The sequence below is a fragment of the Perca flavescens genome, chromosome 18, assembly GCF_004354835.1.
Source record: "Perca flavescens isolate YP-PL-M2 chromosome 18, PFLA_1.0, whole genome shotgun sequence".
NCBI lineage: Eukaryota > Metazoa > Chordata > Actinopteri > Perciformes > Percidae > Perca > Perca flavescens.
In genome coordinates this window covers 12,260,267-12,278,050 of record NC_041348.1, presented here as the reverse complement: position 1 = coordinate 12,278,050, position 17,784 = coordinate 12,260,267, and the positions used below count along the sequence as shown (strand labels likewise).

The 17,784-nt window shown below is 40.3% G+C and overlaps 1 protein-coding gene across 2 annotated transcripts in view; it reads right to left on the bottom strand.

Moving 5' to 3' along the window:
* atad2b (ATPase family AAA domain containing 2B) overlaps positions 1-17,784 on the bottom strand; it is an 80,165-nt gene continuing 62,381 nt past the window's right edge. For both annotated transcript variants that reach the window (XM_028604952.1, XM_028604953.1), the window contains exons 27-28: positions 6,442-6,570; positions 1-1,242 (exon numbers count right to left, since the gene is read on the bottom strand). In XM_028604952.1, coding sequence (XP_028460753.1) covers positions 1,201-1,242; positions 6,442-6,570 — 171 coding nt within the window. In that variant the 3' untranslated portion in view covers positions 1-1,200. The remainder of the gene's footprint in view (positions 1,243-6,441; positions 6,571-17,784) is intronic.

Here is a 17,784-nt window from a genome sequence, read left to right as displayed (position 1 = left end):
TATATATCAGCGTTTCATTTGAGGTTTGAAATAAGGCACACGCTAGGCAGTGCAAACTCTACACGCATTCAAATTTGTACTGCTTCCAGTTCCTCAGCCGGGGCGTCTTTAGGAAAAAAATCAACTGGCGAGCACAGCTTGAGTGGGAGGGAAAACATTCAGACTGTGAATGTGGTGAGGAGGGGAGGGGTTAGCTACCACAAACGATTTAGGACGTGACAATCTGCTAAGACTGTGAACGCCAGAGGTGGTCTGTGAGCGTAGTGGTTGTACAACTGACCTACAGTCACGCGCCGCGCCGCCACAACCGCTGAGGGGGGCTAACAGCTCTCCACACCCGGTGACTGCTGTAATGAAGAGGACATCATGGGCTCTGGTCCTGCTGTGCTAACCTCATCGAGTTTGTGTTCACGCTAAAAACTTCCTTGTAAACCATTGTTCTGGGTGAGTATCCTTGACGGTGGCTCAGATATTGAATAAAAAGCATGGAGCTAAAGTGGCAGATAAAATGAGCCGCATAATAGCATGGTAATAACTGGCCTATGACGAACGTGAGGGAAAGATGGGCTCAGCAATGTGGTTCAGTGATTCAGAACATCATCTGTCCTCATCTCCTAGCGGCACTCTGCATTCACACTTTTGCTGGTAAGAATCTGGGTGTGTGTGTGTGTGTGTGTGTGTGTATATTTCTGGGTGTGGGTTTGTAGAAATACATGCATAACCAAGAGTCAGGGTGTGTGTATGCACGGCCTGCTCCGGAGAGAGGCGGCGAGGTTGCGATATGACATCACCCGATCTGTTGGATTTTGCTAGTCATCCAAGTTAAGAAATAATCCCAAGAGCAGCGTGGATAAAAGTTAGGATAGCACCAGGGTTGCCCGTCACCGTTAGTGTGTGTGTGTGTGTGTGTTTGTGTGTGTGTGTGCGTGCGTGTGTGACTGACACACCTCCAGGAGTTTGGTTGTGTCGAATGGGTCTGGATCTGGCCAGGTTCCTGAGACGATAGCACCATTGAATGTCTCTGTCCTTAACGTCGTCCTCGTTGTGTCCCCTTCCCAGCAAGAAAAGGGGGCTGGATTTTTTGTGTGTGTTTTTGTGTTGAGGGCTGGACTCAGAAGCTCCTTCCCCCCCTCTCTCTCTCACTCAGTTTGTGTGTCTTTGTGGTCCCAGGCTGTTCAGGATCTACCTGATTAGGTATTCTCACAGGAATGTATCGAAATGCTGGATTCGCTCCTCCATCTCCTGCAACCGCAAACAAAGACAGACACACATGAGGACATAGGGCTTAGTCTCAACTAACACTGCAAACTCAAGACGTATGTATGTATGTATAAAGCATCTGTGCACCAGGGGTTTCAATATTACTTGGAAATTTCCCACAGCAAACAACAGCTTTCACCATGATAAATGATGTAAAATAAGGCAAAGCTGTGCTGGAATGAGACAGGCGATTTTTCTCAGCATGAAAACAGCAGCATTTGACACTGACTAAATCTGAACAGAGCCAGAGGAAGAGAGATGGATGTTAGCCTGCAATAGACCATGATTAATGCCTTGAAGATGTTACACTGTGTGTGTTCTCTCATCTGAATAGCGGAGTCAGTGCGACAGACGCTGCTACCAGATACCAATTTCAACATCTATAACAAAAAGTTAAAAAATATCAACTTTACAGTAAAAAGCAATTTCGATCTCCTAAAGAGAACTTTTCCTCCTTCACTGAAAACATTTCCATCCATTATGTGGACATAATGTCGAAGTGGGGAAAAGGAAAATAACAGAACGGTTACAACAGTCTGGTAACTTCAGAAAAGTACATCACTTTACTGTAATGCAGCCTTTAAAACCAATAAGACAACACTTATGTCATATCACAATTATTACGATATCCAAAATCTAAGACGATATCTAGTCTCATATCACGATATTAATATAATATCGATATATTGCCCAGCCCTAACCTGAATTGTTTATGCATGTTTATTGGAAGTAAAAGTGCATTGTGGCCAGCTGTTCATTTGACAATCTAGATCAAATGAAAACTATACCCAACATACCTTGCAATTTATCCTGAATGGATTTTAAAAAAGGTCACAGGACTGATGCTATTCGTCATTTGATATTAACTTCCCTCCCAACTCCAAGTATAACATCAATTAAGCACTTTATCATACCCCCACAACTATCAACACCAGATCACACACTGTAAAACTCAGTATGAGAAGTAAAGTTGACGTGACTAAATAAAAATAAAAAAATAGAATGAAATGTCACTAATTTAGAAAATTCCCTGAAAGTTTCAGCTTATCAGGTACAGCTCACGCATCGGTGCTTTTAACGCCCGTCTGGTGCAGTGGTTCACTGTACACCCACACACCAATGTGCAAATAAGCTCCTTGTTGCCTTGACACCTTGCACCTGTGTGATCTCGAGTCTATCTGCCTTAAGGCCTATCACCTTGTCACCAGCACAGCAGACAATCCAACAAGTCTCCGCAGCACCTACCCTCTGTCTCACTAACACAATCTCGCTCTCTAGTACGAGTGGAAGTCGACCAGCATAGCAAGGTTTAATTCCTGTGTCGCTCAATGGGTACAATACGGCAGAATTGGAGATTCAGGAGTTTAATTTCCCAATGGGGCCATCAATACTATGCATTAAAAGAAAAATCCAGCATCACATGCTCTACACGGTTTTCAAGATATCATCAATTTGTGACAAGGGTGTTATAAATGACTTTGGTGTACCTGCTTTCTTTGACTCATTTGACTCTTATCTACTTCCCCCTCAGTTACTGATTTCCTCTATTTCCCAGATAACATTTTCTACAACCCCTGGGAGAAAAGGGCTCTCCGCGTTGTGTGCGTCTAGGTTAGGAGAGCAAAAAACAACAACATTGTGCAAAACAGAAAAAGAGTCAAGAGAGAACAATCTTGTGTACTGTATTGTGCCTGGATGAAGGGGTTTTCTTCTCAAGCTACTGACAACAGATTCACAAAGATGAAAGCTTGGGCTGCATTGCATTCTGTTCTACCGAGGCTACTGTCAACGGAGAAACGGATTTCTCGGCCTTATGATTTTGCAACATTAGTACAAAATGTCTCCAGAGCAGGCCTGGAAGAAGCCCTCGCCTGACATTAAAGCCAGATGTTTGAAAGAGTACACATGCTCCAAATAGCTTTACGTGTCATACAGTCACGACATCTACATTTTACCGCTTTTCTGCAGGAATGAGAACAAGACATTCAAATAACTAAAATGGACCCACAAATCCAATGGTTTTGGGAACAATTTCACAATTGACAGTGCTTTCGTTAAACAAGACAAAAAAACGTTTTTGAAATGTCTTCAGCAATTAACACACAAATAAGCATAGAAATAACCAATCCCAATGATGTTCCACTAACTCGACCAGTTTCGTACAGCTCTGGTACCGCACACGTTTAGGTTAAAGGTCAAAGGCTCTTACAAAGTCCTAAATTGCTGTTTGAGGCACGGGCAAATTGTAAAACTAGGTATATGAACGGCAATTTGTAGATAGGAACACAGTTGGCGTGTTATTGTGTACAGGGCAGAGATGGTCCCTCTGGCTTTAACTAGAAAGCTGGGTGTAGTCCACTCCATCTGCTGAAAGGTCAGCTCTTCCGGAAGACTGAGACTAGACGTACCCAGAGGATGGGTGGGGGGGTGGGGGTTGTAAAGGAGACAAATGTATGGACACGCTCCATTTCACTCGCCTCTACAATGTAGACACAAACACCATGCGCTGCAACATTAAGTGGGAATGGCTTCAGCCGCCTTACTGAGCATCAACCCTGTATACGAGTGTGTATGTGCGCATGTTTTTGCATTCCCTAGGGAGGAAACAAGGAGATGACCTGCTGTGGAGTCGATATGTGTGTTGGAAACGGAGGCAAACAAAACACGTGCCAAACGAGCTGACATTTCTGCTCTGGAAACACCAATTTAGGCTGGCAGCATGAGATGAACTCAGACATGCGCCCTCCCCTCCACCGCCAGCCGGCCTGTCGACAGGCGGCACCACCTGGCTGACTGCTCTCCCACCCTCCCCCTCCCTGACATCCTGACAGCCAGTTCTGGCTACCAGCACCAGGACACTGCCATTCCTGGCCCACTGTCTGCACTGACATCCTACAGCAGCAGCAGCAGCAGACCAGATGGGATTCTGGGATAATATACAGCAGCTTTTTCTGTATGGAACATTGTCAAGAGATATGTTAAGGGTCTTTTTGTTGACCTTTACTCACAGTATGCAAGACATGTTTATTTCATTTTCTATATTGGTTGTTGTATTTACTAAAGAGACTAGGAATGAATGAAAGAAAAAACACACTTAAAATGATTTACATTTTTTTGACGATCTCTACAATATTTGCTATTTTGCTACAGTAATAAGAAACTTTTATAAAAAAAAAAAAATTTAACTTAAACTCAAATAAATGAAAAGAAGGGCCCGCACATGTATATTAACTAGAGATGCACCGATTGACCGGCCGGTGACCGGAATTGGCCGATTTTTTTTTTCCCCGCGTGATTGGCCATGACCGGCAGGTCAGTCTGACATATGCAGATTGTACGCCGGTCAAATGCACTCGGGCGCTGCATGATTAACATCGCGCAAGATCAGCGCACGGCCGCTCAATCAGCCGTTTATGAAATGTCATAAAGTCGTGATTACAGACAGCTCTGCAGAGCAGTCTGCCCTACTGATCTCAGGCCAACTGTCAGCCCTCTGAGGCTGAACCTGAACTACTGGAACATGAAAACCGCACTCATGCGGATCCCGTATCGGAAAATAGCGTTGGGCACACTGTTTATCAGACCCCAGATGAGACAAGAAGCTAACGTAGGCGAACGCTGTGGTAACGGTCCCTCTGCCTCTGACGCCCTGCTGCAAGAGACACGGTGTTAAAAAAATGTGTTATTCCTCTGACACGCTGTATTAATGGTACTGTTGAAACGCTTTCCAGGTTAGTGGGGATAGATACCGCTCAAAAACAACATTAAAAACATAGAAATCTTCCCCCAGCGTTGCTAAACTGTGTGTAAAATGACCGGTGACGTTGGTTTTCATTTTTATATATATTTATATATATATATATATATATATATATATATATAAATATATATATATATATATATATATATTTATACAGTATATATATATATATATTTATATATATTTATACAGTATATATATATATATATTTATATATTTATATATTTATATATATATATATATATATATATATATATATATATATATATATATATATATATTCAAAAAATGTTCTATGCAAAATGTTCCATTAAAGAAAAGATAGAAAATAATGATTTGTGTGTGCTGTAAAGTGGTTAGGAAATATGAAATCGGCTAAAATCGGTATCGGCAGTTCAAACTCAATGAAAAATCGGCCTAGAAAGTTGTAATCTAATATAAACTCCTCGTGTCATACGGGCTTAATTGTATCAGTAAGAAAAAAATTTGAAATCTCATTCAGGTTGTTGAACACAGAATACCATTTGAAAGAGGAATTCTTCCCTGAAGTCTGAATTAATTTGGCTTCATTGTATGGAATATACGTAAGGTTCTGGACTCACTTTTCTCTGCATGTCTTACACGCACCTACTGAACCCAATCGTTTACATTTGTCGGTCATTGTCTAGATCTGGAGCAAAAAAAACACTAATACAAAATAAATCATTAATTTCAACCCTGTTACTGCTTTATACCATGATGCTGCTCAGCTCCTCTTTCATTGTGAGTATCTATCCTCCAAAAGCTGCACCTAGCTGTGGTTTGTCACGATGCCTGTCACTTCCAGACGCTGTTCCCCATTTCAGCCTGTCTCAGTGTCTGTGGATGTCTATATCTAACCTCCCCAAAGAGATGCTGTGCACGGGAGACTTCTTCTCACTCAGATATAATTTGCTACCCCCCCCCCCCACCCATATCCACTTTTTCCATCATGCCTGGAATGTTATTACTTCAATAAATGTTACCAGTTGTTTAGGACCTCACTGTCAAAGTGGCAACATGTGACTTGGCATCATGAAGCTAGTTACTTGGACTGAGTAGTTATTCTTGCATGATGTCAAATCTGCAGTGCAAAGTAGTACTGCACAAAAAAGATGTCCCTTGTTAGACAGCCGCAACAGAGGGTCTCACATTATTCACTTACAACTAAATTTGCCATGTTCACATATTCTCTTAAGATGCTTAAACATCCTTGCTGGTTATCTGGGAACAAGAGGTTGGGGGGTGGTGACAACCATCGTGTAGTAAAAAGAGGAGAGGTTTGGAACCAGGTAACAATGTCTCGAATAGGGCTGCAACTAACTAACTAACTAACTTTTCATTATCAATTATTATTTCTTGATGAATCAATTAATAAGACAGAATGTGTGTTCAATTCTGACCTCCAGTAGCTGGGTCTTTTCGTACTCTCTGCGGTGCTGGTAGATACACTGGCTGAGGAGGGAGTACAGTCTCTCCAGCTGCTCCACACTGTAGCCCTCACTCTTCTTCACCACCATATCCAGGAGAGCCTGAGAGGGGGGGGACAACAAATACAGATTATTACAGATAAAGTAGTAAAGACCTACAGTATATACTTAAACGTCTTACACATTATTTCTAATCCACAAACGTGTGTATGGAGGAACAATAATGAAACTGGTGGGCACACAGTGCTGAATAACTGGTCACACAAGCTAAGCATTGATGTTGGTGCATGGAGATGAAGCATTTGGAGGGCAGCTCTATTCAAAAGCAATTAAGATGAGAGTGACCGCTAATTAAGGCTAATCATAATTAGAAACAAGTTTACATTTCACCGCTACTTTGATTAAAACATTCTTGACAGTCAAAGGCCCTTCTAATTGACCCGTTTCTCCCATTTTACTCAAGCCAAAGTCTGAGTGTGTGTATGGGTGCGTCTGTTTAAACACAGGGCTCATCAGAATGCATGGACTGAGACAGCAAAAGCCACAATAATTAAAGTTACCATCACTGACACAAGGCAAACAAACCCCAACAGAAATGAAATGGCGCGCTCTTGCGCGTGTGTGTGTGTGTGAGAGACAGCGACCATGTGTTAAATACATAAAACTAAGGCAATGTCAAGATTAATAAGACGTGGAGGTTTGTCAAAGCCTCTCATCAATGGAACGTCTGAGAGATAATTACAGTGCAAAAAAGAAATATTACAGAGGCAAAAAGGTTAGCATTGTATTAATCACTGTATTCCCATCTGCTTAAATGACAGAACAGTCGTCTTGATTAAAGTAACGGATCAAGACTGCAGCTTCACGTCAACAAATACTTCAGTAGAAACTTAATCCCAAGATACGCTTAACTCATAATCACAAATTTGACTTTGAGAGCAATACTTCACTTTGTTAGTGCACTTTCAGCACAAACACTTCTGATGGAGTTACAGAGAAGTGAATTTGGATGCACCATGACTGTTCAGCTGGTTCCCCAAAGCTCTCAACTGAAACATAATGAACCTTCAAAATAATCCCTTAAAATGGGACAGCAAAAAACATTATGGATACAACGTCCACACTGCCATGTCAAGGTGTTCAATGTATTAGCTTTATGCGTGGCTACCAAAATGTGTTTAGGCATTACCGACGATGGGTGCCACAAAGTCTCCAAGGACGAGCATAAGGCCAAACTGTGGCTACTGTTGCATAACTATTCTTTCATCTCCCAAACACAATGCTGACAGTAAAAATAATTGGCGACATGGGAGATTGTTAGTGCTTGTCAGAGGCCTGCTTTGTTGAGTGTTTTCTTGCTTTAGACTTTTATTTGCATCAACAGAAAGCCATTACAACGCTGTAAAAGATCATTCTGCTGCACACTGAGCACAAGAGTAGTACGAGTGAGAAATGACACCTGTTACAGGATTAAACACTCTGAAGGCGATAAAAAAAAAAAAACATTTCTCTCCACTGCTTTTTAAAAAAAACATTTATGATGCCAATATCTACATAACCGTTTTAAGAATAGTAGTTTTTTATTTTTTATTTTTTTAGAATAGTATATTTTGAATAGTAGGTTAACTTAAGTTTAAACCCAGTAATTAAGAAGGAGAAAAAAGAAAACTTTTCAAATCTCTCTTGCATTGCTTCATTTTCCATCCTGTTCTAATTTGACTTCCAGTAGGTGCTTATCACACCAAACTCAATAGCCTGGAAACATGACTTGTAATTGAGTAGATAATACCTTTCAAATATTCACAGTTCCACAACTTAATCTGGCAGTGGAGGAGGATTCACCGGTAATATGCCTTTGACATCAAATCCTCCATCTGGCCAATCTAATAACTGTACGCCCCTTGACAAATAAAGTGTGCATACAGAGGCTAAGAACACTAAGACTTTCTCTAATATTCAGAATTCATCCAAAGTGATAATGATCATCACAGCTGCCTTCCAAAGGAGCTGTCCCCTGCTCTAAATTGAACATGTTTTATTGGATTCTTTTTTGCAATTTTGTTACAGTAACTCTGGTTGTAAAAGTCAAGGAAGCTCTCCGGTTTCAACCCAGCCACGAGAGCTCATAAAAGAGGACCAAATCACGGTGATATGCCTATTTTAACAACACATGCATAAAAGCTTTAATTAGCATCATTACAACCCATCTCACATATGCACAATAATGTGAAAGTCTCTGGAAGACACTTCTCCGACCTTCCTTTCATCCGACTGCCACTGCATTTCTTTCCATTTTTCATTATGTTTCCCATCCCTAGCTTTAAGTGCATTTCACTAGTCAAAGTGCACCTTCTCTCCTTTATAGTGCATTTCAATGTTTTATATAGGCTCTCCTCGCGTCTTCTCCAACCAACACTTTTCTGCCTTTTCTTCCAATGGATTTGTCTTTTCTTGTTGGTGCATTTCCTTCCTTGTACCCTCTCTCTTTCATCCCCTCAATGTATTCTCCTCTTAACGGTTAGCCAGCTGATTGCAGCAGTGTACTTCGCAACCTCTGTCAGCTTGATCAGGATGCCTGTGACAGTTTGGGGTAAATGGTGAGAGTGTGTTTTACACAGGCTCAGTGATTGAGTGAGCTCACTGCACACAAAAGGGCAGTAATCCCATGCGTTAAAGACTGCTACTGACATGGACCATTTAACCTCACCCCCCCCTCTAAACTCCCTGTTGCATCTTCGCCCTCTCCATCTTTACTCACATCCCTTTCTTTACTCACATCTCTATCTTTCCCCATGTTTCTTAAGACCACAGATGGAGCTAAGGGGGATTGGAATGACTTTGGCTTTAGGGAACAAAGCAGAAAATGGTATATGGAGTTATATTAGGACCAACATTCTCCTTGTGAAAGATGATTTGTTCATAAAGAGATTTTTGCAGGTGTTAATTTCCAGGTTTTATTATAACACAATGACACGCCTCATAATTTGTGCAGAACAAACTGGACAGTTACACTATATCAATTGCATTTACCAAATAAAAATGACAACACACTAAATTCTTAGAAGTAGTGAGAAAATACAAGTGGAGCAAACAAGTAGGGATTCATGCGACTGGATTTTAGGCTAGAAACCGGGCAAGAACACACTTCATTACACCGTGTTGCAGCTTTGATATTTAACCCCTGGCCTATGAACCACATGACATGTCAATTCTAGTCACGCCAACTACCCCCCTGCACAGGCGGGCCCATATTTCTCATATTCCTCGACCCTCCAGGCCAGGTTAGGATCACAGGGAGATAATCAAACCACCACGGGGACTGGCCTCATACATTTTTCAAACTATACAGTATATGCTAGTCTTCTGACACAAGATTCTTAAATCCGGGCCCTGTGCCTGGATTTGTTATGGCAAGGTAGTGGAACTTCTACATCAGTCTCCATGGAGTCTGTGTGTTACATAACACATAATAATTGGATAAATGTGGCAATCTCAACCACTGGCAGTTAGCAAAAACATGATTTTCCATTGGTGTCGAGTTGCTCTTTAAACATAATTAGTAAAATGTCTCGGTGAAAACCCCCCCAGTCTAATGTTCTATCACAAAATGTTGATGGTAATATAATTGTGCTTTACATTTTCAAACAAACAACCGGTAAACAGTCACACATGCAGACTGGAGGTAACTGTGATACAGTAGAGGGTCTTCCCTTTTGATCACTGAAGGAAGCTTCACTAGGGGTGTATGCGTGTGTGACGATCCATCCTCAGTAATGAGTGAGAGAAAAGGGTTAGCAGGCAGTGCGGGGGAAAAAAAAACAAGGATTTGAACAGACACTCTGTTCTCCAACATTTGTTAAAAAAACAACTATAAATTATTTTGGTTTGCTTGTTACCATGAATGTCTAATCAGGGCAGTGTGTGTTTTTGGCACTAGTGGACGGTGATTTGTAAAATAATAAAATAAATGATTCTAGTTGCAGAGGCAAACAATGTGGTATACAGGGCACTCGCTCACACAGGTAATGCAATATAGATAGTATTATAAAAAGGTCAGGGACGATCATGACAAATCATATTACCATGGTCTCAACACAATAAAATGAAATGGTCATCCCTTTGGGCTGGGCATTTGAAAACCCTGCTGGGGTTGACAACTCATCTAAAATGGCTGGTTGGCTTTAATTTGAACATCAAATCACTGGCAAATTCCCAGCCTCATAATATTATGCAGTGGGTCTTTTGTGCAATATCTATATTAAAACTACATGATTTAATATATTAATAAACCTAATCCACCGATATTGCTTAAGGATGGTATTACTCGTTTACTTACGATTTTATTATGTGGCCTAATAAAAATTTTGATGTTTTGAATCAAGATGTATGTAAATTAAGATCTCAGCGTATTTTGATATCCATGTCACACCAAACCTACATGTCACCAGGTTTAAATAGTGACTCAGTCATTCACATTATCAAAACCGTTAATTTGCCAGTAACTGCACCTCTGAGACCCAGTCAGTCCAAATACATAAAACAAAAAGATATAAATACCAAAGAAATAAAAATGGTTACTATCTTCACTTCAGGGCACAGATCAATAAAAGAGTTGTGTTAAATCGATGTAGAGCTTAAAGATTTGGGGCTACTTTCTTGGCCTGGGTAGAAACTAAAACCAGGACGAGGCTATAACGTTGCCAATCCTGGTTTAATAAGTGGCTTTCCTGAATACTTCTTACATTTAGTTTCTTCTCGAATATGGACAAGGGAGAGAAGCTAGAAGTCCATATTTCAACTGTAAAATGAAAGGGACCGATATTAAGATTGCTTGTATACGATACTGTCAGCTGACACATTACTAATCGGATCTATATAAATATGTTGATATCGGCATCAGGCTCAAAAGTCCAGTATCGGTCAGGCTATACTAGGGAGCAAGAGTCATTTCAACAAACTACTTAACACTGGCCTGAGGATGTAAAATACAGGACCAGTCAAGTTATTTGTAAGGCCTATATCACAATAAATATTTGGGAATAATAAAGAAATAATACTAACTATATTATATACTAAATATATAATACTAAAATAATAAATACTGGGTTTAATGGACTCCAACAGGAGTTCCTAAACGAGCCCAAGCTCTCTTGACTTAAGCGCTGGGACATTGATATCATTCCAACCATATCATTATTTTACAATTTGTCAATATGTATCACAAAATGGTGAATGTATGCAAAATCTCACTGCCACACTTCTTCAGTGCCAGTGTTGTAGTACTCGAGATTGATCTTGGTCTTAAGACTGGTCTCAAGACCACTTTTTGAAGGTCTCTGTCTCGACCGCATTTTTACTCGGTCTTGGATAAAGAGGACTCTGGATTTTATTTCAAGACCAGTCAAGACCACAACTGTAGGGATATCACTAAACTGCCTCTGCATTGTCTAATTGTATGTGTTACCATCATTTCTGTGATTGGATGTAAAACTTCCTGCTTCAAATGCAACCAATAACTTGACTAATTTCTAATTAGAAATGTGTTACCGTTAACCCCCTCTAACCCCCCAAGGTCAAGGTAGGAATGATGTGAAATGTAAAAGAAAATGATGAAGCAACTGCTACCTTGACTCCTTTTCAATCTCAAGTTTTGAGGCAAAAAAGTTGTAAAGAATAAATATTCTATTCAATAAAACTGATAAGTAAAAGAAGCCAAAAGGTAGACTTGGTAAGTAAATGTAAATGAACTGTATTTATACAGCGCTTTTCTAGTCTTAATGACTACTCAAAGCGCTTTTACATAGAACAGGAACCATATACACACACATTCATACACTGTGGCCTGACAGAGGCTGCCATGAAAGGTGCTACCTGCTCATCAGATAAACATTCACATTTACACACCAATGGTAAATGTGTGTGCAGTGTCTTGCCCAAGGACACTGAAACCAATCCAAAATCCAATATCACCAGGTAATAAAAAAAAAAAAAAAAGAAGAGAAGAGAACTTGCAGGACTGACTTTAAACAAAATAACCCCAAAGACACCCTTGCAGAACAACTTGATGTTTTCTAAAGAACCAAAAAGTCAGAAAATGAACATAGCCACATTAGGATTAGGTTAAGGTTATGGAAAGGACGAGTTATCGACCACCTATGGTTAAATTTAGGGTAAACGTCAACGGAAATGAAACTTAGTCGATGCAATGTCCTTTCCGTGTGTAGTGCAAAGAGTGTGTTTTATGTATTGGAGAGGCAAGGGTGTTAAACATGCTGACCAAGCACAAAGCATTTCACGTTATGCATCATGAGAATATGTTTTCAGAATATACAAACATGCACAGCCTGGAAAAAACTGGAATCTAAATAAGCCCTGCTGCTTAAAGCTCTGCAGTACATTTCTGTCATCAAGGGATTTTAAGCAGTCGGGTGATGGGGCTGTAACAAAACCAGTTAACATGAGCCTGCTTTTATATTCATTATCAATTTGTGGTTTAATTGGTAATTGAACGCAAATGTAAGACACTAACTGGACAGAGAGTAATGTTTGTTAGATAATATATTTCCAATACTTCATCCACCATTCTGTTGCTTTTATTTTACCCTGATTTAGATTCCCACCTTGGCTATTAACTAAGAAATGTAATAGCACCCTAATAGTAATATATTCTCTCCAGCTGCTAAGAGCGTTTCCATCAACCTAAATAGCATCCTGTGATTTTGCTTCCAGTGGTAGACCAATACTGTCAGATGTTATACTTACCAGGGTTGACAAAAGCAAAGCCAAGCATTTAAAAAAAATCCATCTTTATACACTGTATAACTAATCATAGTACAAAATCCCACACAATCTAAACCATTAGTTTATATAAGCAGAGGGTTAAGTGGGATGCATCAGGTGTGAGGAGGGCATAGTAAACCCCACGAAAGGCTTGGCAAGAGGACAAAACTACTACAGAATATGAAGAAAATGCAAGAGACTGGTATGTTTATGTTGTGTGAGCTACTGACACTGCTGGCCCTTACACGCATGGCCAAGAGGCACAGCTTTGGAAGCGCAATTACATGCAAATAGCCACACTGTCTAGGCCATCAGTGGGAATGAATGAAAATAAAAGAACTACTTCAAACGCTATCTATTTTTATTGACAATCAAATGCTGGTCCAGCACTATTAAACTGTTCTCTTTTCAACAGACATATGGCATGGCTACTTCGCCAGAGACCCCCCCCCCACTGTTATTAGTACTAAAAATGAAGGAAGATGACAAACTGAAATAGGGCAATTTCTGTTGACAGGCTTTTCTAAAACAGGAAATCCTGACATGCTGTAATAGCTAAGCATCAAGCCAAAAGACTCCATACTGTGCCAGCAACTAGGAACAGTGAACACTAGCTCCTTGTAGGCAGCTGCTAAAGAAAACAGCAGAGCAGACGATAATCTGTGTGTTCTTGCTAACATGAAGGAAAAATTGCTCGCCCAAATTGGATTTCTTGTTACTGAATTGTCATCTGTAATCACCAGCAACACATCTTCCAGTCCATCTGTGGACAAGTGACTGATTATTGATGAAAGAAAACAGCTAGCAATACGACACATTTTGGAGTAGTTAGAGAAGCCAGCCTTGGGACCTATTTATTCATGCTGAGGAATTCATTTTGATCCAGACATCATCAAGCATCATTTCAGTGAAACTGGCAATAACAGAATTTGATTTTACTAAGTGAATCAGAGCAAATAACTGTGCCATGGCTCTGAAAGGCGGGACGCAAATACTGAAATAATAATAATAATAATAATAATAATAATAATAATAATAAAAATCTCTGTCCTACAGGCTTCGAGTGTAGGGTCTGTGAACAAACTCATAACATTCTTATTGGTATTTAATTCCAGAGAGATTTCAGAGCCTTTTCCATCAAGTAAAAAGTCAGAAATAAATCAGCCCTCTGCAATCAATGAATACGACTGAAGGAAGAGAGAAGGACCAGTCCAACACTCACTGCGGGCCCTAATGCACATCAGGCTGCCTGCCAGTCCCAGCCCTGCCAGCAAATATGTGCTTAAATGGCGACTCTCATCCTGTGCACCGGATATTCAATTTGTTCCATAAGCCGGGGATGAAAAAGCAATTATTCACAGTGCCCTCTTTTCACGATCTGTTTCTTTAAGATATCTCCCTCCTTCCCCCTACTAACAAATAAACCCCCAGATTAGCGTGCGTGTGGCCGCTCATAGGGGCAACCAGTTGAAGCAGTAAGATCAGGCCAACTGAAAAGCCTGTCAATCAGCTTGAAAGACGGGAGTCAGGTTCGGCAAGACAAAGCAAGTACACACCACCATCCCCATCATCCCCGTGGGACATGGGTAAAAGCCACTAGATAATGGCTTGATAGCCCCGATGTCACTTCGCAGCACGGGGGAAAGAAGTCAGCACATGTCAGACGATCGCTTCTTTTACATCAATTACACTACACATAGCGAGCTAAAACCAAGAACCCCCCCAGAAGATCAGTGAGGAGTGCTGTCAGGGGAGCCCACTGAGCCGAGGCTCCAATTTACACTTGGGGTATTAGGTGGGACCCTAGCGTGACTTTGCAGAAAGCGACGGAGCGGCTTCATGTGCTCTCTGTTACTTGAACACGTACTGGGACTAGTTGGCAGATCTAGTGAGGCAGAGAGAAGCTCATGTTTGAGTCATAACCTTGCTTCCTTCAAATGTCGCAGAAACAGTACCTGTTGATTGAGAAATGTGAAAATGGTCTAGGACTGTAATTGGCTCCCTCCATCCAAAATGGATGTTTGAAAGATGAAAAAGGGAGAGACTGTGGCATGAGCATAGGGTGAATGGAAAGGAGGGACAAGGCTCAGAAGTTATCCATCTGAGAAGGGCAGTGTGACAGCTAGAGCTCCAGAACAGACCTATGGATCTAAAGGAAACTTAAGGCGGGTCACCCATGATTGAGTTTCCCCATCCTCCACACCTCAACTCCCATTCCACACAAAAAAAAAACTCAATGTAGTGCTGCCTTCTAGGCCCCGTTCAAATAATGGTGGACTTTTAATTATCCAGACATCAATTCTGTTTAACCTTTTCTATGTTTGGAAGCTATAAAAAGAACTGAGTAACAAAGGGATGAATTAATACCAAATGCAGAAGGTTTCTGAGATGAGCACCATACAGTGCATGTGACAGGGTATGTCAGCAGGAAAAAGGCACAACGGGTCGCGCTACCTCAGCTGGCTCACTAAAGATAACACCAACGGTTAGCCTTCAAATGGAGGAGGCTTAAGCGGAGTATGTTCGTCAGTGCCATTTTTAGCGTCTGTGCCAAGGGCTCGTTCAATCCGCTGCTTTGCATATTAATGTCTGTACAAAAGAAGTAATTCAACACTCCATAGGAAGTAGAGGAAGAATAAGTAAACAACCTAGAATATAGAAATGAATAACAGCCGTTTCTTTTACAGAAGGGAGGAGAAAACACTCAAAAAACTCTTCACTCACGCTGCCAACAACATTCAAACAAGCACCCGTATGAACTTACGTAAGACAAAAACAAAAGCATATTGGTAACATTTTTAGATCATAGCTCCACTTTTCCATAATCACAGTCTAATTAGTGCAAGTTTGCCACAGCTGGATCTGTTGAAACCAATAAGTCTTTATTTCAACATCTTACTCACTGTTGGGATGTGGGACAGTTTGCTGAAAAATATCTATCTTCTCTTCATAGCCTTAGTACTTCACATATAAGAAATCACATATAGTGAATATGTATTAATATTTGGCTACACTGTAACTTCTGGGTCTCCAAGACTGTCTGCAGCTACTTAATTCATTTTGCTTCGTTATTAAATTTAAATAGTTTTAGAATTTCCTGCGATGTTCATTGAGTCTTACACATCAACACGGATTCCTAACTGAATACATAAAAGGGATCACGATCATAATGAATGACCATGGACATGGTGTAACATTTGTGTGACCATGTTTTCCCCTTAATAATGCTCATCTTCCTGTTACCAGATCATTGCTTTGATACAGATCACAGTACCTGTTAAATCTCCAATCCACAGCCAGTGCACAATGACAAATCGCCCCAGCTGTTACATCCTTCATGGTCTGAATTAGAATGATGAGCGTGTAGAATCAAGCAAGATGGCGATGGGGCATGCGCCAGGGTTTTTAAAAAGCTGAAATCTTGATGGGTTGTAAGGGGCTAGGATGATTTTTCTAACCAAACAGTGAATGCGGTCCCCTGCGGCCAGTGTCTTTAGGCTTTGATGCAGATTTAATGGGGCATTTTTAATAAAAATAAAATGCTGACCATGTCAACAAATGCTGTAACTTAAATCGACAACTGACAAGACAGTGAACAGATGAACAACAAACAGGTCGAAAATCTCTATGTCTAAAACAAACACCATTTGAGAGGGAATTTGTATACAGTATAAATTGCCATCTATCACACAGTCCTGCCATGAGACAAAAGGGTTCATATTGGATAAATAAATAATCAATGAGTATTTTAATATTGAAATAAACTTGAAAAGAACTACCTATATGTACATACACCACTAAATTGATGCTAGGCAGTGACATATAGGGTTGGGTACCTTTCACATCTGAACCAATATCAGTACAGATACCGGTACCTGAAATTCTGTTCCCGGTACCAAACTCTACTTTTTTCGGTACTTTCCCTCTGTAATTACAAAAAAACGATTTCAGTTGTAAAAAATAATTCCAAACCTATTTATCCTATTTACTTAGAAAATTGTTATTTATTTAGAATATTTTACACTGACAGAAATTAAATAAAAATAAACCCCTCCCTCTCTCCTCCCAAACCCATCCCTACAACCTATTAAATTGAATAATTATTACAATTTTATTCTTGTACTTTTATATTATTCTTTTTTAGCCTGTTTTATTTTCATCATGACAGTTTTTAATTGCTCTTTAATGTTTCATGTAAAGCACTTTGAATTGCCTTGTTGCTGAAAGGTGCTGTAGAAATAAAGTTGCCTTGCCTTACAAACTCAGCCTGTCAGTCAGTCCCCAGGGCACAAAACCACTGATGTGCCTGCTTGTCTCACAGGAAGTATAACGTCAACAGCACCGCGACTACTTTCGGCTCGCCATTAATATCATATCACAGTGAATGGTGTCTGCGTGAAGTTTTGAAAAACTGTAACCACACTTGAAACCACTTTATCGAAACCACTTTCAACAAGTGGAATCTTGTGCATAATCCATGACTCACTCAAAAGGACTTAATAGACAGGACTGACTTCAACAAAACTGCAAAGATAC